The sequence below is a fragment of the Rhinolophus sinicus genome, chromosome 1 (genome assembly GCF_057876585.1).
Source record: "Rhinolophus sinicus isolate RSI-liver-muscle chromosome 1, RSI-T2T, whole genome shotgun sequence".
NCBI classification, from domain to species: Eukaryota; Metazoa; Chordata; class Mammalia; order Chiroptera; family Rhinolophidae; genus Rhinolophus; species Rhinolophus sinicus.
In genome coordinates this window covers 117,588,106-117,612,380 of record NC_142501.1, presented here as the reverse complement: position 1 = coordinate 117,612,380, position 24,275 = coordinate 117,588,106, and the positions used below count along the sequence as shown (strand labels likewise).

Below are 24,275 nucleotides of genomic sequence, written 5' to 3'. Positions count from 1 at the left end.
GTAGCCAAGATTTCGGAGCTGGAGGGCCTATGTGTAGCAGAGGGAGGTAGGGCTGTTGGGGTCCTTGGAAGTGAAGGCTGCTGGGGTCTTTCTGTTCTTTTTTGCTCATGGGAGTAAGTTCTAACTGAAGGGATACCTCTTGGCTCCTGGTCTGCCGTGCTGGCAGAGAGCAGTGCCGGAGCCAGGGTCCCAGGATTGGGCACATGCAGAACTACCACATTGCCTCAGTCCTGGGGCGCAGGTGCACTTGCTGTGGCTCTGGCACTGGTGTCTGCGGGTGGACACGTGTGCACATATCCCATGGAACTGGAACAGAGTCACTGTAATGACTCTGGCCAGTGTGCCGGGACGCAGCAGTGGCACATCGCCGAGATAACAAGGTACAGGGTGAATTGGGGTCAGGGGCCAGGGTGCAAAAGCAGCACAGCCTGAGGATGGTCCTCAAAGTCTCACGTCTGGCTCCAGCGTGGCAGTCGCAGGTCAGTAGCAACATGACCCCATTGTAATCTGTTAAATCTGCATGTCAGGACCTGTGCAGTTGGCCTTGAGCAGTGGCAGCACAGCCCAGCAATGATGAGTCAGAGTTGTCATCCGGCGCCGGCGGGGGAGGCGGTTAGGGTCAGGGCAGTGGCAGCACCCCTGGCAGTGATGGGTAAGTGCTGCAACCTAGTTCCCAGTGAGCTGGGCTCGGGGCGGCGGACACTGCCCTGGTAATGGTGGAACGTAGCCAGGATCTGGGGCCAGAGGTAGAGCACAAAGCACTGGCAGCTCCCACCCACACATGGTGGCAGAATGTGGGCCCCGATCCCCAAGATCACAGCACATCTGTGACGGGGACCCTCAGGGCACATCTCACTGTCGCAACACTGCCAGCCTCTGGGTGTAGATCCACCATCAGGGGGTGATCTGGGCAGCTCCCTCAGCTGGGATCAGCATTGGTGAAGACTGTGGACGACCTCTAGCAAGATGAGGCTTGCTGGCGTTCTCCTGGTCACTCCTGGTGTTGCGGAAAAGTGGCGAGGACCGAGAGACTCAAGCGGCACGCAGAGATCAGGGAGAACACAGCTTTATTACCCCGGCGGGCTCAGTGGGATTGTTCCCAAACACTGAGCACTTACTGGGATCGGGCGCTTTGTTTTATAGGGTTGGGGGGAAATCTGGCTGGGGTGCCGGGGAGGTCCGTCCGTAGCAGCTGTGATCACTCAATATTGTTTTGACAGGGAGGCCTCTAACTATGGGGCCCACCGGAGACATCTCCAATAATGTATGGGGGGAGGAGGGGGATGGGGCTCCTAGCGGGGCCTGCTGGAGACAGCTCCGATTAGTATCGGAGGAGGAGGGGGATGGAGCTCCTAGCCGTGCCTGCAGGAAAAAACCATCCCGACACTGGTACCAAGCTGCTCTTGACTCGGGAATGGGGTGACACAGGTCACGTGCTTCCTATACTTTTATGCAGGCTTTCTTGGTTTTTGAGCTCTGCAGGGTGGTTGCTGCTGCTGCTTAGTCCAGAGCTTTCTCTGAGCCGTTTTCTTCAGTTTGGAGTTGTTTATTAGTTTTGTTTTTTCGTGTGAGAGATAAGCGTTGGGGCCTCATAGTCCACCGTCTTGCTGATGTCACTCCTCAGAATATTTCTATATAATTGATTGTGTCGGGAAGTTACAGAAGAATAAGAGAGATCATCTTTATGACTCTTTTGAGCCTGAGCTTAGTTATTTTACCTAAGATCGTTTTGAAAAGTTCATATATATACAAGTATCACTGTAATGTCCATTGTTAGCTAGGTTCTCTTGACACTTTGCATGTATGTCCTTGGGTAATTATAACTATAGGTAAGTCACTGACTTTTCAAGTATAACTTTAAAACCTCATCATGCTTTAAGTTCCATTGTGAATTTCCATGTGGAAACCAAAGTTGTTGAATCAGTGAAATCCTTGTGAATTCCCGGGTGGATTCAGTTTCCTTTTTGAATACACTTTTTTCTATCTTGAAACTTTTTAGTCTTGAGAATCTATTCTGTTCATCTGTGAAAAACTGAGTCACACAACTTCTAGGAATATAGTCACGTGCCACTTACCAATGGGGATACATTCTGGGAAATGCGTCGTTAGGCTATTTCATCCTTGTGCAAACATAGAGTGTACTTACTCCAGTCTAGATGGCCTTGCCCACTACTGTACTTTTATGTGACTGGCAGAGCAGTGATCACCACCAGGATCACCACGGATGTGTGAGTAACGTGTTACAACTCCATTGTAATCTTACGGTACCACGGTCACGTATGCTGTCTGTAATTGACCAAAATGCTGTTATGTTTCTCATAACTATGTATCTTTTCTCTTACAACTTAGTGGCAGTGTAAGCTTAGGCTAATTACTTTCAGGTCTGTAAATCTGTTTTCTATCAAATGAGAATAACCACACCTATTTCTTAGAGACATTATGAAGATTAAATGAATAATGTTGTGGGAAGCACCTTGCCCAGTGCTTAAAACATACTAAGTATTTTATGTCAGTTCCATTCTCTCTACACCTCAGTTTAATTGGCGCTCATATTGGTGAGTTGACTGAGTTAACTTCTTCCACTGGGCTTTTTCCCTAACTTAAGAAACATAAATGTTTCTTTCCTCTTGGAATGAATAATCTTTTAAACTCTAGGTTACATTTCATTCTAAAACTTTAGGTAGGAAGTAAAAGAGATTTTCCTCTTTACATTGTACCACAACTGAATGAAATTAGCCTTATTACAAATAAACAGCTTTAACCTGAATTATTACATTGAACTATGTCATGGAGGATGATAAACATCATCATTCTCTTGCCACTTTGAATCCTTTGATGGAAAAAAATAGGAAATAAATCATTTCTATGCCTAAATGTTTTTAATATATTTGAGCTAAGGGTCAAAGTTCATAAAGGACAGTTTTTAGAACCTATAACAAATTAATATGAAAATAAAATTGGTGTTAATAGTACAAGAGTCAAAGAAATGTCATTAGAGTAAACTCAGAGTAGGCAGAGAGCTGTCCTGAACACCTGAGGAGGGAGGATTACATTGGCAAATGGAAGCAAAAAAAAGAGAACATGATGTGTATCTATGAACACAGGTAGGAGATAGCAGTTTATATGCATGAAATAGCCAGCAGTGTTTGACTTGAGTCAAAAGACAGGCACAAGAAAAATAACTTGTAGCATTCACTAAAGAGAAGTGATGCTGTAAGCAAGAGATTACTGGGATAACCAGGGAAATTAATGGTGAAGGCTTGGATTTATGTCTTAAAGAAGTATATTTCACAGGATGAGTTGAGCAATTTCCTGTGGGATAACCTCTGAAGGACTTTTTAAAGGTTTATATTTATCGTTGCTGTCCAACCCACTACTAGAGGCTCACCTTTTCTCTACCTCATATTCCAGTGGAGAGCACTACGTGGCGATCATACATATGTAAATGCCTGCTCTGTTTGGGGACATGTTTCTACCCATACTAATATTAATTACAGTATGAGTAATACAGTAAAATCCTTCCAGAATGGAATTGTCTATGATGAAGTACAGGTAACCCCCATATAACACGGTTGTTAGGTTCCTTAAAAATGCCATGTTACGTGAATCTGTTATACGAAACAAAGAACTAGTATAAAAAATGGGGTTGGGTTCCAAAAATTTTTTTAAATACTATATTAAAGCAACTTTCACCAAAAGTATAACATATTAATATGTATTAAATAATGTTTTGTTCGTCATCACTACTAAGCACCATTAACCGAGGGCGTTTTCTTTTTGACATAATATCTTCATCCTCTGACCTTAATACTTCCCAAACAAAATGGATTTAAAATTCTAATAAATTTTAAAATTCTGCAGTCAAATCTGATACGACATCCACACTCAAATGAAAAATTTCAAATGAGATATCTTTTGCTCTTAAAAGCTCTTATTACATTCCGTGTTATTCGGAGATTTCCCTAATATCAAATGAGATATCTTTTGTTCTTAAAAGCTATTGCACGCCATGCTGTTTGGGGATTTCCCTAATTTCGAGTGAGATATTTTTTGCTCTTAAAAGCTCTTACTACGATCCGATCCGTGCCTTTCAGGGATTTCTCTAATTCTCAAACTGTGTTAGAGTGAAACTGTGTTCTAGGATGCCATATTGTACAAGGGTTTTCCCCAATTCTCGAACCGTGTTGGAGCGAAACCATGTTATAGCAGTGCCGTGTTACACGGGGGTTACCTGTATGTAGGATGGCATGATTGATAGACTGGCATCTTCCCAGAGTTTCCAGTCAGGTCTTTATAATGCTATCAAGCGTACTCTTATTCCAGGGTAACCTCCACAAACCATTCCAAAACCAAACACGTGTTTCGTGTAATCTGCCTTTTGGATACCTCTATATGTCATTGGTGAAAATGTTAGAACTGAAACTTAAACTGAACGAATGAGTTTCTTGAGAATAGGAACATACAAGAAAAGGATCGGAAGATCTTAGATGATAATAACTGTTATTGAATAAAGGCATAACGAAATGCTCTCAGAGTAAGGAAAAGTGTTCATAAACATAAGAGACGGAACTTCAAAAAAGCTGATGTTAGAAGGATGATTTTTTTTCAATCCATCAGGAATGCAAAGATACTAAAACCAAAGTTTTTGAAGTAGGATACAGTTGTCAGTAGGCTACCATTGTCGTAAACGATATATTTGTTTTGCAAAAAATTTTTATCATCAATGAAGTAACAGGCTTGTACTATTCTCTTTTACCAACTTATAAGGAAAGTTAGAATTTCTTATATTACCAATACTAAAACAATTTGTAATCATTGACAATTTTTCAGAATTGAATCTTGATACATATTAAAATTAATTTGCTCTGTTTTTACTAGAGAAAGAAAACTATTGATTAAATAAAATGGTTTTCATCTATATAGTATTGTGTATGAAAATTTAGCAAGACTCCAAACTGAATTGAGAAAGCAATCAAAAGTTGTTCAGCCACCTCAGAAAAGATATCTCTTTCCATATGTGACTTATGCAGAAAATAAACTGCAGTTTTTCATCTGAATGTCACTGTTACGGTTTAGCTATATATAGTTCACTCTAAGAAGGATTAAAAACAGAATCGTTTTTCATTTTTAGTCTTTTCAGTCACTTAGATAGAAACTAATCTGCTAATCTACTAATTTGATTTTTTTCCCCAAACATAGAGCCTGCTCTTGTTTCAAGGTTTAAACAAATCAGGCTTTCTCAGAACATTGAAGAACTAACAGTTCTTACAAGTTTCTGGGTAGTTTCACTTCCCATTTATCAGAGACTGGTGTGAGGACAGTTTTCCTTTTTCATCCTCTTTAGAATATTTGTAGAATAATTGACCTAGGGGCAAGCGGGGAAGCTGAAGAAAAGAGAACTTGAGTTCTGGTCCCCACGAGTACTTTTGCTTCTATCTCGCTCCTGGCCTGGCCTGGCTGCTACCCGTGTCTGAGAGGTGAACCTGTGATAGCACTGTCAGCACCATGCTTTCGGCCTGTGATGAATTAAATGGACTGTGCGTGCTCATCACCACTTAGGATTGCGTCTGTGAAACATTATCACTGCTCTAAACGGGTGACTCATTAATGATCTTTTGAAACATAAACCTGATTTATAAGTGGGGACCTGTATGAACATAATAATAATGTCTGGCTTTGCATGGAACATACTGTTTATAAAGCAATTTACCTGTATTGTCTCATTAAAACCTTACATTAAACCTAGGAGATAGGCAGGGATTATCATTACCATTTTGTTCTTAAGAAAAAACCAACCTGAAGAACAAAATGGTAATGATAATCCCTGCCTAAACTTTAATTTAAAAAAAAAAGAAAAAAGAAAAGACCAACTTTGCAACAGTTTAAGTCACTTGTAAAAGCATTCCACTTGGTTGTCAGGCGGCCTGGATTCGAGTCCCAGGTCTGGGCCTCATTAACTGTGATGTCGGCAAGTTCCACATCCGTTTTCTCATCTGCGAAATGACGTAATATCTACTTGACATGGTTATTTCAGTACTCATTAAGTTGACCATATCGTTGTTTTATAAAAATCCAAAACTATGTGGCATAGATCTTAGTAATCTCCAAAGATACTGAATTCTCTGTAGATGGTATTTGAAATGATACCCACTGGTTTTCACATTACACACAATAGGTTTTTTGTTTTGTTTCCTTGTTTCTCTTTTATTCTCTCCCTGTGCCTTGTAGAACTACATCTCAGGTAGCAACCCTATTTTAGGCAAGGAATATGTACTATTTTGATTTAAAAGAAGCCCTTTAAATACTAATACTTTTTGTAAAATGGCTAAAATATATTGAGAGCCATCTTTTGTCTGAATGATTTCAGTGGGCTGCATTGTTTCAAAACTTGAAGAAAAATTTTACTTGTTATAGATTGTTCAGATTACACCTGTCCTTAGACATTCTCTAGAAATTGCCCTTTGTTTAATTCAGTCTTTCTATTCCTTTTAAATGGTGCAATTTTCTTCTCTATACCTTTGCTGCTGCCCTTTCTTCCCTTTGCTCACTGCCATGCTTCACCTTCTGTAGCGTTGTCATCACTGTTTTTTTTTTCATCACATAATACAAGTGGTTCTGCAGGACAGGCCATAAATTACTCATTTCTTTCTGAACTTCATCAGAAGGTGTTTTTGGTTGAACCACGGTGCCTGAACAGCGTGGTTTGTTGAAACTTGAAATTCGGATTAATTAGATGTAACAGATGTTATTGAACAGGTGAGGTACTTGTGCCAAGTGCTGTGGTGGGCCCTGGACCTGTGGAATCTGCCATCCAGGAGCCCCTCCTCTACTGGGGAGCCCGTCGAGCAAACCAGTAGTAATACTGAGGCAGAGACCAAGGAAAGCTGAAACATGAAAATGTTTTAACTAAGAGTTATAGTAAATTGTAGTTACATGTTATTCAAGTTTTACTGATAATAGGTAAAGTATAATATAACCTTTAGAAAAACAACTATTTAGTCAAATAACTATTATTTGACTAAATTAACGAATGGCATTAAATTTCCCTAACTGGCTCTCGATTTTCTTTTCTATTCCCAGGCAACTTGACTCGCTCTCACCTACAGTGGTTTGAAAATGTTACAGTCCCAAATGCTGGGCCCCCCCAGTCTCCTCCCAAGCTGTTTCTTGCCCTCTGTTAATTCCTAATGTTTGCTTTCTTCCAGCAGCACCCGCTTTAACTAGTTCCTCACTTAAAAGAGACCTGCCAGGTTCTTTCAGAATGAAAACCATGACCGGTACTTCTTTCTCCTTAAAGTCCAGCTCTGACTTCTTCACAATTATGAAAGGGTTTTCTTACCCAGGAAATTACAAACTCATCTGGCTTTCACTCTCCTGCATCACTACTCACTTGCATTGAGGTATTCCTCCTCCCACCCTCTAGGAGCTTGGCACTTTGCAGTCCTTTGCTGGTTTAAAAAAAGAGAAAGAAAGAAAACCTTATTTTGAAACAAACAGCTTTGTTCCTCTCTTCTCAATGCTTTAAAACCAATTTATCTGCATTTGAATATTTACACAGTAGCTGCTTACCTCACTACTGCTGTGCCTTTTGTTCTCCCCTCCCTGTTCTTCTGAGCTTTCAAGCCTGTCAAAGTCCATTTTATATTCATGTGGTTCATTTACACATGCATTCAAGTTCTACTTTGTCATTTAGTGCTTCTTAGGTGTGCTGACTAGTCAGCCGGTTGTACTCAGATTTCCTCTGCTGTTTTTTGGTGTTTTTTTTGTTGTTGTGGTCTTTGTCATCATTGTGTCTCTATTTCCATATTCTCTAAGGAATCAGTTGACTGAATACTAGCTGATCTAAGTTCCACTTGGTTTTAGACTTAATGATTCTGTTCTTTTTCAAGAATTTATCAAGAATTTGTCTTGATAGGAGTGATAAAGTAACATCAAAATAAATGTTTCCAAACAGGTAAGCAGTTTCCACATCTCCTCTTTTAATCTTAAGTCTATCGAAAAATCTTTGAGGTATTGAGAAAATTATATCAGAATCTCTACTTTTCAAATAGTGTAATGTACAAATACTGCAATGTGCAAAATGTAGGGTCACGGACTTACTAAAGTCATGGTTGCACCCCAGGAGATGTTCACAAGTTGTACATCTCATAGGCACCTTAAACATGGGTTGGAATAGTTAAACTTGAAGTTAATCATGTTTGCGTTAAGAAAGTCACTTTGCTGTTTTCCTGGTTGTTGGTGGTGTCTTTGTACAGCCAAGTAGCTCGTCCTGGGGGTGGGAGCTGAGTCTCAGGTCGTGGTATGAGGAGACGAGGCTGCCCGCCTCTCAGTGCTCCTGAGAACAGTAACACGCACGGCTTCTGTCAGGTTGACGTGCTCAGACGTGATAGCCCATAATGCAGGAACCTTTCCGGATCATCCGTCCTGCCCGCTCGTGGCCTAATACAGCCGGCTTTACATTTAGACATGGTGAACTTTTGTCTGTGACTAAACAAAACGAATATTCCTTTTCTACCTTTCAGACTCATCAAAATTAGGCTTACAAATCTTAAAACATGTTCTTTATTCCCTATACTTCAAACTATTGGTAACTTGGCAAATTGGAATTATTCTGAACTTTCACTTTTAAAAACTGTACATTTTTAATTACCCTGAGTGAATCTTAGCCTTTTAGTGAAGGCCAGTCAAATGGGCAAACATCTGCTTATAAGGTTTAAGAAAACACCCTTTTATAATCGTAACTATTTTCTTTCTGATGGACACAGTACATGCTACATCCTGGAAGAGCAACTACACTTTATTCTGCAGTTAGATTATGGAAGCAAGGCTTTGGGACATCTTGTTCTCCATGAGAAGACTTTTGTTTTTTTTAAGTTATCTAATCCCTGAAAAGGATATTGTGTTAGAAGTTGATTTAAAGCTGAGGCAGCCTTCAGGAATGAGTCAATGGGTGGAAGAACTGTACATTTAAGGGAATAAAACTGTGATTGCTTGTTTGAAACCGTGATTTCAAACTGTCCTGCAAGGTTTTTTTTCGTGTGTCATGTTCTGTTGCAGCATCAGAGTTTGGGCCATTTGCCAAAGCTATTTCCCCATCAAGCCCAAGAAAAGGAGTATTTTCCATAAACTAGGCTTAACATTTGCTTCTACTCTGCATTTTAATTTTTAATTTTTTTCCCATTAAATCTACAGCTTTTATGTAAATCAAGGCTGTTGTAGGGATATCTTTTCTTGCTCTTATATTGTCAGCTATCTAAATAACAGTGAATCATTAACATTCTTCAAGAAGTTAAATAACATGGTGACGAAAGGAATTCATTGGTAAAGAATTCTTCTAAATGCATTTCTTAAAGGGAATTTAAAGGGGCACATTATTTATTGAAAAATATACCGAATTACTAAATATGTGTTATAACTAAGTAGAGAAAAACTTACTTAGATTTGTAAGCCCATTTAAGAAATAATTTGGCTTTAAGGTTTCTTTGTTAGTAATTATTTTTTTTTAATGAGAAACGAACCTTGAAAATAAATCTTTGCATATGTGCCCAAGAAAACTAATAAAAGGGAACATCTAACAATAATAGGCATTGTATCTAAAATAAACTTAATAAGCTGTTCTTTAACTCTTCATATCCATTTTATGTAATTTTTTGCTGGAATCTGGTCAGCGATAACAGCATTTCTTGAAGTAAACTCTTATTCCAACTTGTTCCTGTTTTTTCCCCCAGATAATGGATTCATACCTTATTCACGTCTAGAAGATGTGATGAAAGCCTTGGACCTTGTTTCAGATCCTGAATAGTAAGTACATAGGAAGCGCTATTTAACCAACTCAAAAATTCTATTGAATTTAAAACATTATACACATTTTTACTTTTATAAAAATCTAAACCTGCATATACAAAGCCTAACACTTTATATAAAGCCCAGACTTAGGAAGAAATGAGACCATTCGGTGTTATCACAGAGGTTTGACATTCTTAAAATGGGCTTCCTCTCCCACTCTGCACTTACCGTCCTGCTTTTTAAAAAGTGCTAAGTGTGTGTGTGAGTGTGTGTGTGTGTGTGTGTCTTTTGTCAATAAACAATGTTTTTTCTCACTGTGAGAATTTTGTTTTTTTATTTCTCTACCTACCTATCTTGAGCAGCTTCAGTGAAAGTGGTGAGAGGTCTGTATAATGTCTGTATTGCTAATAGTCCTGCTTAAATAAGCTGTAGGCCTCTGACTTTGTCTTAAAAACATTTGATTAAAGACGTTGAACATATCAAAGTGATTCAGTTACAGTATGTACCTCGGTTTTCCAACGTCTCCATTGACGAACATTTCGGTTTACAAATGCCGTGAACCCAGAAGTAAATGCTTTGGTTTTCGAACACGCCTCAGAAGTCAAACACATCACAAGGCTTCCGTTGAGTGCAAGATCCTGAGGCCTAGCTGTTGGCTGTTTTTGAATGTTTCAGAACTCAAACGGTCTTCTGGAACAGATTACATTCGAAAACCGAGGTACCACTGTACTGATCAGAAACCTTTGTAAGTGACCCAGAATATTACAGAATATAGCTTTTCAATATTGAAACTATTGAAGTATTGCCTAACATTAATACTGTGTCATTGTCTTTGGTCCCAAAATATGAAAATACATATAAACATTTACAAACTAATCACATCTGAATTACTATGTCTGAGTCTTACTACCTAGTGCTGTGATGTTATCCGTTCTTTACAGTTAGACATAACTGTTTCCAACTTGAAGAGAAATTCAGACCGTTGAACTAGTCAATAAATGGTATAATAGTAATTACCTCATTTCTTCTAAACTGATTTCGAGTGGAGACCATCTTGTTTTCATTACTCTAATTTGCAAAAGAGAATTGAAGTCAGTTAATTTTACTTACTGACAATTCTTAATATAGGAAGAAGGAGAAAGGGAAAGTTGTTATTTTTTTTCAAATTGTTACATAGATAGCTATACATCATCTACTTAATTTTCCTTGCTTCATCAGAAAACATACCTTTAATTATAAGTTAGTAAAATTGAGTTAGATTGTTTTTCTAGAAGTAGCTGAAAGGTTAGACTCACTCTGTACTTTGGTCTAAGCACATTTGTGATGGCCCACATATTAACAGGGCAAAATTTAGGGTTAATGAATTAGATGTGTTAAATATCTAATTTATTAGATAAGGTCCCTAGCTTAACTTGTTTCATGCCATAACCTCCTGGCCTTACTCAGACCTATTAAATATCATATCCTTTGTATGTTTAATAAGGGATACTTAACTTGGTATTTATAGTTTAGATAATAACATGGAGAATGAAAATTTTCTTTTCAGAAAGTTTTCATTTTTAAAACTCTTCAAAGTGCAGTCTATTTTCCTCTGCCTTCTTTCTAGTCATACATAACACCTTTCACCAGCCTTGGCTACACCCAAATGGTAGCCAGCTCTGCAAAGCACTGTTCACTTTGGGCTATTGGAACAGTAAAGTATATACCACTTGCTGTAATTCACTGTACTTTAGTTCTTTGAGAATGGTCTCACCTCTTTCACCTTCAAGTTACATTGTCTAAGAATTTTAAGCCTCCATTTGGTTCTTGAAAGTACATTTTTATAAAGGAGATGTTTTTGATTATCTGATGTACCACTGCCTTCTGACTGTTTGTTTTTCTCCTTCAGCTTAAAATAAACACTTTTTTTAAGTTAAATGCCTCATCTGATTGTTAAATTTAGGCATACCTATGAAGCAAAGAGAGTTTGCCTTTGGGAGATAAGCCTGCGTTTATAAGCCTAGGTTTTTAAATGACTTTACCTAATAAGGAACAATATTCTGAAGTCATCGTCATAATTTAAATTCTAAATAGTAACAGATTATTCTGGTTTAAAAATAACCAAGTTTTGGCAAATTAGATGTCATTCCTGTGTATTTGTCATTAAGAGGCTAAAAAGAACAGCTCTTTGGATTTTTGGCAGTCCAAGTGTTATAGTACCAGTAATTTAGTCATGAAAGAAGAAAAATAAGCTTTTTTTTTCCTTTGGTATCCAGTATTTTTCTTTTTTCTTCTCCCCACAGTATAAGTATCATGAAGAATAAATTAGATCCAGAAGGATTAGGAATCATATTATTGGGTCCATTTCTTCAAGAATTTTTTCCTGACCAGGTAACATAGTTGAAGAAATCTATTTGTTGTTTTGTTCTGTGAGAATGACCATCTGTGATTGTTTCAGCATTTTTTCCTACTCATTAAAAATGTGCTAACATGTAGATATGCATTATCATGTGCATACTTTGCCATACAGAGAGGACAGAAGGACATGTGAGTTCCAGTCCAGGAATACAGACTCCAGGAGAGAGGAGTGGTGGAAGACAGTGTCTACACCGCTATGTACACGTAATGACACTGTTTTTCTATAGGAAGGACAGAATTCAGAAGTATGGGGAGTCAAAAGAGAAAGATTCTATTTATCCACTTCCACTCCTATTTCCTTCCCTTTCCAGCTCACTAGTGTTAATAGATTGGTATGTATCTTTTTAGAACTTTCCAAATACTAGAAGATAAAGGAGCCTGTATGTGGTGGGAGCTCCTACTAGTGAACCTGAGTTCCAGGAGAATTTTAGTTGCGTACAAGAAGAACCTTTGAATAGCTGTGCTATTCATGTTGGGACATGTCTTCCACTGGGCTTTGATTGGAGCCCAGTAAGAAGAATCTGTGTTAGTGACCTCTTGAGTTACGTTTGTCACTGGCAAGCCAGTTCTGTGGCCTACACCTGTCTTTTCTCTTGTGTTTCTTCTCTGAATGGAACATTTACCATAAACCAAATTATTTAGGTATATCATAATCATTTCATCAGATATCAGCATAGTTTAAAGTTCATTGTTTTAATAGAAATGCCAATGTCTATTCCATCTCTATGATAAAAGAGATGTATTGTCAAGCAGAAAAATTGTAACAAAATGATACAGGGAAAATGTCAAGATAAAATTGTTAATTTGATGTCTCAGATTTAAATTATCTTGAACAGAGTAGACAATATTAACATTTAACCTTGAGAATTAAAAAAAGAAGGACCCATATTTTCTAAACCAGTATCCATCTGTTATAGTTACTATGAGTAAAGAAAATAAGTGAGGGAAATTTCAAAAAGTAATTAAGAATATCATAATATAGCTATTAGACTTTTTAAATTTTTGGTGAATGCTTCATTAAAAATAGATTATTTCTGACATTATTAGCAAGACTTGTGGATTGTGATGTCCTATTTGGTCAGACTCTCCAACTTCTAGGGTTTTTGAAAAGTTCTTTTTTGTAATCTAATACTGTTTTAGGTATCTTAATAAATGCTTAATAAATTATAGCATTTAAAACTTTTTTGCGAAAACAGTGTCAATTTTACTTTTAATTTATTTCAAGGATGCTGTCAAGACGTGTTATAGAAATACTGGTTTCTTAGTTATTAAGGAAATAAAAAGATATTTGTTTTTAATTTTAGGAAGATTTTGAAAAATGGCTGGGAAATACAAACAAAGGGAGCTAGTTACCAACTGTTTTGGCAATATATATCTTATATTTAGTTAATTCCATGATTCTGCTTACAATTATTCCAAGAACTTATTACTTCAAGAAATTTTTTAATTTTAGTAATTTTGAGGTAATTAAAGAAAATTCTAGTCCCCTTCTCTTTTACAGATGACATACTCTTCCATTGCATTATTCTGTTTGTTCTGCCAAGTTCATCTCTTCCTGCTTTCTTATTTCCTGCTATTCTTCTGAACAAACTGCATCTAAACCTGACTGAGCTCGTTACTACCCCTGTGTACTTCATGCATTGTCTTCATCCAAAGCACATGATCCTACCCTTGGTTCCTTTTAGAGCAGTGGGTTCTCAAAGTGTGGTCTCCAAGAAACTTGTTAGAAATGCAGATTCTCAGGCCCTCCTCAGACCTAAGAAATAAGAAGCTTTGGGGGTGGGGCCCAGCAGTTGGTTTGAACAAGCGCTCTAGGGGACCAGAGTTTGAGACCAACTGCTTTAGCGGAAGACCTGTCACATTCACACCCTGTAAGAGCTCAGACCTCTCTGATCATAGCCAACACCACTGATGTCCTTTCTCTGTAGTCACAGAGTGTAAAATGACTCTATCACTCATTTTGGCCCTTATTCATATATTTCTTGGTACCTAACAGACCCATATAGTGACACTCGGTAAACAATCAACTAGGTACCTAACAGACCCATATAGTGACACTCAGTAAACAATCAACTAGGAACACATTAAGTGACAAAACATCAATCAGAAGGACAGCCAGGAAAATATTTAACTTCAATAGTCTTTACAAAGGCTTAAAATGGGTGCTATGGAAGAGCGTTTCTTTGCTATAAGGCGGGGGAGTGGGGGGGACTGGGAATACTCATAAGCATTTCAAGGCAATTTGTTTATAATAAGAACAGCAGAAGCAGCTACTACCATGCCTTATAAATTAGGTAATATTTTTCTCCCATTTTGGCAATGAGGAAACTGAGGAGTAGAGAATTTGAGAAACTCCTCACGGTCATACAGCTGGCAAGTGGCTGATTCAGGAGTCCAGCATAGGTCACCGAACCCTAGAGACTAAGCACTTTCCCTCTGTGTTACACTGCCTTTTGATATTTCAGTATGTGTTAATGACCGGAACTAGAGAATATAAATTGTATTCAATTATAGTAAATATTTCTGTTGTAAGTTAAAGTATATTAACTCTGAAACTCAACAGCCAGATTATCTAAGTAACTAATTGCATTCACTCATGTATATAATTAAGGAAATGACTGAATAAATTACTGATTTTTCTGTTTTTTGTGAAGTATTTTGAGTAGGATACAAAAAAAATTATGACAGTTTGGATTTTAGTTGGGAATACAAGAATGAAAAGTTTAAAAAGTTAAAAATTTAAACAATCTTTCAAAATAACTGAAGAGATGATACAAAGTAGTGTATGATTTGTTCCCAAATTAAGTTTTGAGACAATTGTTATTATTAAGGTCCCAACTAGTGTGTTCAAGAGAAACTTGACAGAAAAAGCAAGGTTTGAACCAGGTCTTGAAAAGAGGGTGAGAGAAAGGCATTTGAGAGAGGAGTAAAAACAGCCATGAATGTGCAAAGAGCCAACAACAAAACGTCTTTTCATGGGAAAATGAGTAGTATGCTTGGCTAAGAGGATTCAGAAAAGTGAGTAGTTGCAGATAAGACTGAAAAGGTAGATTAGGGCCTGTGTTTTAGGATTCTTGGTTGCAAATCACAGAACCCCAGCCTGAACTGATTTAAGTGGGCGGGAAAGCTATGCATTGGAAGGAGTAGCTCCGGATTTCAAGACGCAAGTAGCAGAAGCCACCCGAGGATCCTCCGAGACTGGCGTAGTCTCTCCATCATCTGTCCTTCCTCTCTCCAAAGTAGCTACATTTTCTCAGCCTGTCTTTCTCTAGGAACCTGAAGCTACACCCACAGTTGCCAGCAGCTCTCTTCCCTTAGTTTCAATTGGAAAAAAAATCTAAGGAGGGATGGTGGCCCAGCAAAGTCACATTCCTGTCCTTGTATCAATTGGATATGGCAGGAAGACAGCCACAGGCCCTGAGGGAAATCAGTGGGGCCAGACCATTAATGGCCTTGAGTGCTAGGTTAAGAGAGTTGAACTTGATCTTTAGCTAACTGAGAACCAAGATTAAGACAGTAGGAATAACATGGTCAGTTTTTCTGGAAGTTTAGTATAATGATTTATACGATATCCTTTCTTTATTGAATGTTATTAAAATCTAAGCCCTGATTATGTGTTTTAGAAACTTGTTCTTTAAAAAAAGAAAAAGTTATATATGCACATAGGTAAAACTATAAAATAAAGTAAGTAGTGCAGGATATCTAAGAAAAGTCAGCACTTCCCCACTTTCCAGTCTCTTCCCCAGAAGCAACTGTTTCAGGTTTTATATTTTCTGGTAGTTAAAGCAAGAAACTTAGGTTTATGCAGCTATCAAATGATTTCCCCATCAAAGGATAAAGATTGAAGAAACTTACATTTTACTTTCGATCACTAATTATCAGTTGCCTGATATAAAGATATAATTTAAAGTTTTAATAGTACTTTCTTTATAATAGGGCTCCAGTGGTCCAGAGTCTTTCACTGTCTACCACTACAATGGACTGAAGCAATCCAATTATAATGAAAAGGTATGATAATTCATTCCCATAGTAATGTGTCTTCACCTGGTTTGGTAAAATAAATATATGAATATATTACAATGTTTGATTCCCACAAAATTGCTACCTAAGGAGATTATTCCAGGAGTCTCTTTACTATTACAGTGTATTTCAGAAGTGGTCATATTTTGGTTTAACCAGTATATGATACTCAGTGAGATCTTTGTTCAGATTTTGGAGTACCGTGTTTCCCTGAAGATAAGACCTAGCCAGACAGTCAGCTCTAATGCATCTTTTGGAGCAAAAATTAATATAAGACCCAGCCTTATTTTACTATAACATAAGACCCGGTTATAACGTAACATAATTTATAATATAACCAGTCTTATATTAATTTTTGCTCCAAAAGATGCATTAGAGCTTATTGTCTGGCTAGGTCTTATTTTCGGGGAAACATGGAAACAGTTGTACTTTGACAAAATAACTACATCTACATACATGGTGTCACCCTTGGCTGTGTAGCTATTACTAAATCAACATTATCATGTCATCCGGCCAAAGTTACTGCTCCATTTAAGTGAAGAAAGGGGTAATAGACTTTTGAGAAAAATATTTTGAAGGATTTAAATTAATAACCATAATAGCGAGCATTTACCTGGAATTGTATGAGGTACTGTGTTTTATCTGAAGTTTCACTCCGCCTTATGAAGTAAGTATGGCCTGTATACCCGCCTTTTACAGTAGAGGAAGCCCAGAGGTAAGCAACTTGCTAAGGTCAAAGAGCCAGGAAAGGGCAGAGCTGGGGCTGAAACTTCAGTAGTCTGCCTCAGAGCCTGCGCGCTTACCCACTGTGCTTTGCTGCTGCCCCTTGAGAGTGATTCGTTGACAGAGGCACCAAGGTGATTCCACTATACTCACCTGATTTAGTTCAAGAATTGGTCTCACTGATTCATCCTTTTTGATCAACTATCAGCTTTGTCAACACTAACGATATAGCTATTATGTTTGTATTTATTCAAGTAACAGTCACAGAAGATATAGCTAATGTTAGAAGGAATAAGGGCCTATCATAGCCTTTTCACTTGAAATAACCATGCTGGTTTCACAAATATCTAAATTGAGAATGGCTACAGAAAATAGATCATAGTGTTCACTAAATACATAATTCTAATTAGAACAAATAAACATGAAAATAAAAGTTTCAGTCTAATAGAATATAAATTAGAGGTTTTATTAAATTAGATCTAAAGGTCTTTTCACACAGCAGTTACTGGTATAGATAGCAAAAACATATAAATTGTCAATAAGAAAACTTGGGTGCTATTTCCTAATATGTGTTACTCAGAGCTTCATCTGTGTTTTGAAATTTTACATAGCCTTGGAATAGGAGGTACTTTACAGTACTAATTATCCACCTACACACAGTCGTGGTCAAATATTATGCATATTTTACAGACAAGGCATCTGAGACAGGGAGATTAGGTGACTTACCCGGGTCACACAGGAAGTCACTGGCAGAGCAGTAAGTGGAACTGAGTTCCTGATTCCCATTCCTGTCCTTGGTCTGCTTGACTACGCTACCTGTGTATAGTAAATTTTGAAATCAGGCTCATGATAAGCATCTGACCTACCAACATAAAGATCAGAAACCAAAGATGAAATATTAACATGACAATAGTATGTAAAAACTATAAAGCAAAGCATGTGTGCCCTTAAGTTGCAGACGTGTAATGTTTGGAAGTTACTCAGGAGCTGAATATGGCAGACCACTACCTGAGGTACTGTTAAAACATCTGAGGGAACGGACAAAGGGAGAATGCCGGCCAGGTGGGAGGGAGCGTGACCCAGCAGCGCTCAGGCCACAGAGCCGGGTCACAGTGCTGTGCCCATGGCAGGGACTGTAGGTCCTGTCTTTACCCTCTAATTAGCGTACCCCAAGTTACAGTCTTTGTGGACGATTTTTCAGAAAAGGAAGTTTTACTTGGAGTTGAAAAGCATGAGTTTTAATTTTTAATAGTAAATTCATTTCATCAAAACTAGAAACTAATGATTAACCAAAGATGAAAACAATGTATTTCACTTTAAAATCTTTAGAGCTTCCTCAAAAAAAAGAAGTAGATTCATGAAACCAAATCATCTGACCTAATATAACATATTCTATTCCTATATTTAATGTGTTTTTAAGGAAACTCCTATTTAAGGCTAATAAGGTTGTTTCAGCTCTTTAGTCAAATAGTTTATGGCTTTTATATTGGAAGAACATAATTACAATCATGTGTATCAGCCGTTGGGTATCTAAAACCCAGTATACATACTTCAGAAAAAGGTTGTCTAGATCTGTTCCTTTTAAATTATACGATCGGAATTTCACTTTGTATTGTATTGGACAAAAAGAAAGTAAAGACTAAATGGCTTAATGTGCACAGTGAGCCCTTATAATGAGTTAGTGTTTAGTTTAAGTTATTTCATAGATACTTTTAAAAGATTTGTATCGTAAATTGTCTTTCTGACACCCACCTGCCAGTTTATATTTGATGTGATCATTGTCACTGCATATAAAGTACCTGGTTAGTTTTACGTATCAGCCTTTCTATTTTTGTTTTAGTCCTGACAGCCTTTTTAATTTTTTCTCACTGATTTTTCTTGCAGTACACTCTTGAAGAGCATTTCCAGAGTATTTAATACAACACATAGCAAATTTCAGACATCCAAATTGCTTTCAGCTCTGGAGATTCAATGCTTAAATTGAAATAAGAAAACTAACTCCTCAGAATATAGAGCTATATTTCTATTATAGCTTTTCATTCTGTGAGGCAGCAGGACCGTCTGAGTGCCTCGGTATTAAAATGGTAGGAACTGTATAAAGTATGTAATCTCTTCTAAGTGGTATATGTCATTTGAACAATTTTTTGTTTTGTGAGAAAGAAACGGGGGATTTTTTTGCTTTTTTTTAAGTCTTGAACTTAAAATCTAAAAATCAACTGGTAACCTAGCTGTTAAAATGTGTGTCACTATCTTGTTTCCAAATTTATTTTCACAATCAGTAAATAGATATCTGGCTTATAATTTCTATCATAAAATTAGATGTAAAGTTCCATATAAAACAATATCCAATGCATTTTTGCTAGCCTACAAAAATTTTTGTAGCTCTCAAAAATGTGCTAAGAATATTGATTGACCTTAGTGGATTTATTTTGTTCAACAGGTAATGTATGTGGAAGGGACTGCTGTTATTATGGGTTTTGAAGATCCCATGCTACAAACAGATGACACCCCTATTAAACGCTGTCTCCAAACCAAATGGCCATACATCGAATTACTCTGGACCACAGATCGCTCTCCTTCACTAAACTGATTTGCATAAGTATTTATAAGGAAGATTGTAATAGCAGATATTGAAAGAGGGATTCAAGAGGCGATTGGCTATACACTGGTATCACTGCTTAATTGTAAATAACATAACACATTTTCAGTGTTTAAGATATGATATGTTTAAATTATTTATGTTAAAGGTTACCCTATTTTAACTGTGTGAAATTTACTAGAAAAATTAAGCTTCAAAGTTCACCATTTACTGCAGTCAGATAATTGGTCAATTATAAACATCATCGTACTATAGCATTTGTATACTGAGTATCAAAGTTACTATTTATAAACTTCTACTTTGGGGTTTTATTTCATTCAGGCATATTTTATTTTTTAAATGATTCTGGCTTGCAGTATATCAGCCTCCACATTGAAATGCAGAGGATTTCATTTTTATTTTTCTAAAATCTGTTTTCCATTAGAAATATCGATAAATAACACATTATCAACTTGGATCTTTTGACAATTGGCTTAGCTCAGGCATGTTTATAAAATGAAACTATAAAGGAACATTAGCATTTATTCAGCAATAGAGGATGTGTTTAAAAAAAAATGATAGGAAAGAGTATGTTTGATAGTTTTCACATTTAACTTTCACTGTGTTGCCAAATATTCTTCTAAATTTGTCCCAACAGCCCTGTAAGCCAGCTTTCTTGTAAATTTATAAATATGATAAATGCATGAAAACATCTGTTATTACATTAGTATATTGCATTATTTATTACAATCCTAGTGGATGGCCTAAATAAATACTTTTTTTCTTTAATGTACCCATGCATTTTTTATTTTATTTTATTTTTTTTTAACAATGGAGGCTCAGAATAAATACATTCTTTTAAACATCTCTGCCCAGTAACCCTGAGAGCACAACACAGGAAAAAGGCCTAATGGATTCGTACACCACTTTGAAAAGGAGACTAAACCTTACGCTTACCTACGAGCTCTGTAACTCAGGCGCCAGAAGCACTAAAACCTGGGTGGCAGCTGTGTGGACCAGTGGACAAAGACACAGAAGCCCCATCCTGATTATTTCAGGGAGAGATTTACTTTCTTCTGAGAGGTCTGTGGCCCAGCAATTTGAAATGGGAATAGCCAGAGACACTGCTTCACTTTTAAGGCAGGCAATTGTTGAGTGCCTCTTGGGAATTTCACAACTGCACTTCCTTCAGCAGTATAATTGAGTATGTATTTCCTCTGTGAATCTGTTTGGATATTGTTTTATTTTTATAGACACATTATAATAAGTAGATTTTAGCGTAGGGAATAGTGCACAACATTTTATGTATAACTTGGTAAAATTTATATTCAGGAGTGTGAATTCTAGCTACTACAATTGCAGCTATAAAATGTCCATTTTTGGGTTAGTCTACTTTTAAATGTATATGAGATGCACATACATTGTGCTAGAATTAATTTTCTTAATTCTCTAACTTGAGTCCCAAATTCCATTAGGATTATGAAAAAGCATAGATTTTTTTTCTCATAAACATTCAGCCTATGTTTAAACCTACAAACAAGTATTTTTTCTTACTATTGTTATATAACAAACCATCCCAAGACTTCATGGCATAAAACAATCATTTTACAAATTCTGTGGCTGAGGAGTTTGAACAGAGCACAGTGGGGATGGCTTGTCAGTTTCTCATTCTGGAGGCTCAGCTGGGAGACTGTGGAGGTGTCTTTACTCACATGAGTGGCATGACTGGGACCTTAGCTTGACCTGACAGATGTAGAACGCCACACCAAACAGCAGATACCTTTTCTTTTTACGTACATGTGGTACCTTACCAAGATAGACTATATACTGGGCCATAAAGCAAGTCTAGAAAATCCCCAAAAGATTAGAGTTAAACAGCACACTTCTGAATAGCCCAAGAGTTGAAAAAATTTGAAATGGGAATTAGAACATACTTTTCACCGAATGATAATGAAAAAAGGACATAGCAAAAACGGTGGGATGTAACTAAAACGATGCTTGGAGGGAAATGTATAGATTTCAATAAATATATTAGAAAAGTAGGTTTGGAAATTGGAAAGCTAAGCTTCATCTCAAAATCAAGTGACCCAAAGTTAATAAAAGGAAGTAAATAATAAGATAAAAGAGAACTATTCACAAATAAAAACGAATTTGGACTCTTACATCATGCCATATGCAAAAATTAACTTGAAATTGATCAATCAGAAATCGAATTGTCAGAGCTAAAACTATAAAGTTCCTAGAAGAAACATAGAAATAAATCTTCACTACCATGGGTTAGGCAATGGTTTTTTAGAATTCCAAAAACACAACAAAGATACATTGGACAGCATAATTAAAACCATAGCGTTTCAAAGGACACCATCAAGAAAGGGAGATGACAACCTATAGAATGGGAGAAAAATATTTGAAAAGCATCTGGAATAGATGAGGAACTCATAACTCAAATATAGAAATACACTTTTAAATGGGCAAATGATTCAAAGAGATATAGCTCCCAAAATGAATACAAATGGCCAATAAACACATAAAAATGGTCAACATAATTAGTCATGATGGAAATGCAAATCAAAACCACAAGATACCATTTCACACTCACTAGGATGCCCAAATAAGAGAGACAATAAGTGTTGACAAAGATGTGGTGAACTTGAGACCTTCACATTGTTGGTAAGGATGTAATATGAAGTCACTTTAGAAAAACAGTTGTACAGTTCCTCAAAATGTTAAGAACAGCATACAATCCAGTAATTCCAATCCTAGTTATATACCCAATAGAAATGATGGAAACATATTCACACAAAAACTCTGGTAAATATTCATAATGTTATTGTGGATATTACGGTGTTATACATACTAGCCAAAAATAGAAACAACCTCCGTGTCCATCAACTGATGGATTGATAAATGTCGTATATACATAGAATGAAATATTATTTGACAATAAAAAGAGTGGGTTACTGATACGTGCTACAACATGGATGAACCTTGAAAACATTGTACTAAGCCACACATACACATACACACACACACACACACACACACACACACACACACACATTATACACATTATATGATTCCATTATAGTGGAATGTCCAGAATTGGCAAACCATAGACGGGATTGATTAGCAGTCACCAGGAGCTGGGGTGGGGATAGAGTTGGAGAACAGGAGTGGGGAATGGCTGCTAATATGTATGGAGTTTCTTCTAGGGGACACAAAAATGTTCTAGAATAGATAGTGGTTATGGTTGCACAATTCTGAATATACAAAAGAAACTATTGAACCGTGAGGATAAAAAAGATAAAAGCAGAAATCAATGAAATAGAAAGCAGATATATAATTGGACAAAAAGCAAAGCCAGAAGTTCTCAAAAAAAATAACCTAATAAGATTAATAATGATATATTCAAACTGCTGAAATTAAAAGCCATAAGAATCCTGTATCTGTCAAAAAGACTTTCCCTCATAAGTTATATAAATATCTAACCACTATGCTGTACACCTGCAACATATAATATTGAATGTCAAATATAATTTAAAGGGGCAGCTGGTTGGCTCAGTGATTAGAGCACAGTGCTCATAACACCAAGGTTGCCAGTTCGATTCCCACATGGACCAGTGAGCTGCACCATCTACAACTAGATTGAAAACAATGACATGACATGGAGCTGATGAGTCCTGAAAAAAAAAAAAAAAGAAATTTCCCCAATATTCCCCAATAAAAATAAATTTTTAAAAAAGTGTAATTTAAATTTTTATTTAATTTTTTAATGAAATACAAGCAAAAACTAATAGACCTGCCTTATAAGAAATGCTAAAGGAAGTTCTTTAAGTGGAAGAGGATGCTAATTAACATCATAAATACATAAGAAGGTGGCAAAAAAAATCACATGATAAATATAGAGTCAAAGTTGGATTCTGTAATATGGTAATGGTGCTGTGTAATTACGACTCTAGTTTAAAATTTTAAAAAACAATAAAGACTGTAACTACAATAATCTTATTGGATGCACAATATAAAAAATACATAAACTGTAACATCAAAAACCTAAAATGTGGAGGGGAAGGTAAGTAAGAGTATAAAGTTTAGGATTGCTATTTATATCAAAGTTTAGTTATTAGTTTAAAATAGGGATTTATAATTTTAAGATATTTTATGTAAGCCTCATAATAACCACAAAAGAAAAATCTGTAGTAATTATACCAAAGAACATTATAAAGGAGTCAAAGCATACCAATACCAAAAGATATCAAAACAAAAATAAACACAAAACAACCGAGCAGGATAAAAAACAGCGGTGGATCTACAAAACAGCCAGAAAACAATTTTTAAAAAGGCAATAGTAAGTCCTCATTACCAATAATTACTTTCAATGTAAATGGATTAAATTCTCCAATAAAAAGGCATAGAATGGCTGAATGGATTAAAAAACAATATTCAACAATATGCTGTTCACAAGAGACTCACTTTAGCCTTAAATACATACATAGGCTGAGAATGAAGGTATGGAAAACTATAGTTTCAGGACTAAAAGTCAAGATGTGCTCGCCTCCTGTCATGACCACATCAAAATTACAACAAAACTATAGAACAGCCATCATGGAGAACCACCTGAAGTCTAGCTGAACAAAGCCCTATAACTAAGGATATAAAGAAGCCACAATGAGACTGGTAGGAGTGGCAGAGACATGGAATGGGCAGGCCCCACACCTACACTGTGGCAATTAAGAATATTTGGGCTGCAGAGGTCCTACCTGAGGAGCAAGGG

At 36.7% G+C, this 24,275-nt stretch overlaps 1 protein-coding gene across 4 annotated transcripts in view; it reads left to right on the top strand.

Moving 5' to 3' along the window:
* The window catches only part of MINDY3 (MINDY lysine 48 deubiquitinase 3), an 85,891-nt gene extending 65,594 nt beyond the window's left edge, over positions 1-20,297 (top strand). For all 4 annotated transcript variants that reach the window (XM_019746057.3, XM_074324803.2, XM_019746058.3 and 1 more), the window contains 4 exons: positions 9,729-9,801; positions 12,069-12,156; positions 16,120-16,191; positions 19,367-20,297. In XM_019746057.3, the coding sequence (XP_019601616.1) occupies positions 9,729-9,801; positions 12,069-12,156; positions 16,120-16,191; positions 19,367-19,516 (383 nt within the window). In that variant the 3' untranslated portion in view covers positions 19,517-20,297. The remainder of the gene's footprint in view (positions 1-9,728; positions 9,802-12,068; positions 12,157-16,119; positions 16,192-19,366) is intronic.
* The last annotated feature ends 3,978 nt before the right edge of the window (positions 20,298-24,275 follow it).